Source organism: Austrofundulus limnaeus, unplaced genomic scaffold, assembly GCF_001266775.1.
Source record: "Austrofundulus limnaeus strain Quisiro unplaced genomic scaffold, Austrofundulus_limnaeus-1.0 Scaffold1395, whole genome shotgun sequence".
NCBI lineage: Eukaryota > Metazoa > Chordata > Actinopteri > Cyprinodontiformes > Rivulidae > Austrofundulus > Austrofundulus limnaeus.
This window is the reverse complement of record NW_013953797.1, coordinates 17,849-18,394: the sequence shown is the minus strand read 5'-3', so window position 1 is coordinate 18,394 and position 546 is coordinate 17,849. Positions and strand designations below refer to the sequence as shown.

General features: G+C 40.1%; 2 protein-coding genes across 2 annotated transcripts in view; one reads left to right on the top strand and one right to left on the bottom strand.

Moving 5' to 3' along the window:
* Nucleotides 1-519, bottom strand: part of LOC106535248 (periaxin-like) — a 6,091-nt gene extending 5,572 nt beyond the window's left edge. The window contains exon 1 of the mRNA XM_014032209.1: nt 73-519. Within this exon, the coding sequence (XP_013887663.1) occupies nt 73-507 (435 nt within the window). The 5' untranslated portion in view covers nt 508-519. The remainder of the gene's footprint in view (nt 1-72) is intronic.
* Nucleotides 1-546, top strand: part of stab2 (stabilin 2) — a gene marked incomplete at its 3' end in the record, with an annotated part of 49,245 nt that overhangs the window by 42,978 nt on the left and 5,721 nt on the right.

Genomic DNA, 546 nt, shown 5'->3' with positions numbered 1-546 from the left:
TCAAGAGTCTTTTTGTCAGGTGTCTTTATGTCAGGAGTCTTTGTCAGGAGTCTTTATGTCAGGTGTTTTTATGTCAGGTGTCTTTAAGTCAGGTGTCTTTATGTCAGCAGTCTTCATGTCAGGAGTTTTTAAGTCAGGTGTCTTTATATCAGGAGTCTTTATGTCAGGATTCTTTATGTCAGGTGTTTTTAAGTCAGGTTTCTTTATGTCAGGAGTCTTTAAGTCAGGAGTCTTTATGTCAGGAGTCTTTATGTCAGGAGTCTTTATGTCAAGAGTCTTTATGTCAGGAGTCTTTGTGTCAGGAGTCTTTAAGTCAGGAGTCTTTAAGTCAGGAGTCTTTAAGTCAGGAGTCTTTATGTCAGGAGTCTTTAAGTCAGGAGTCTTTAAGTCAGGAGTCTTTAAGTCAGGAGTCTTTAAGTCAGGAGTCTTCATGTCAGGAGTCTTCATGTCAGGAGTCTTCATGTCTGGAGTCTTTATGTCTGGAGTCTTTATGTCAGGAGTCTTCATGTCAGGAGTCTTCATGTCTGGAGTCTTTATGTCTGGAGT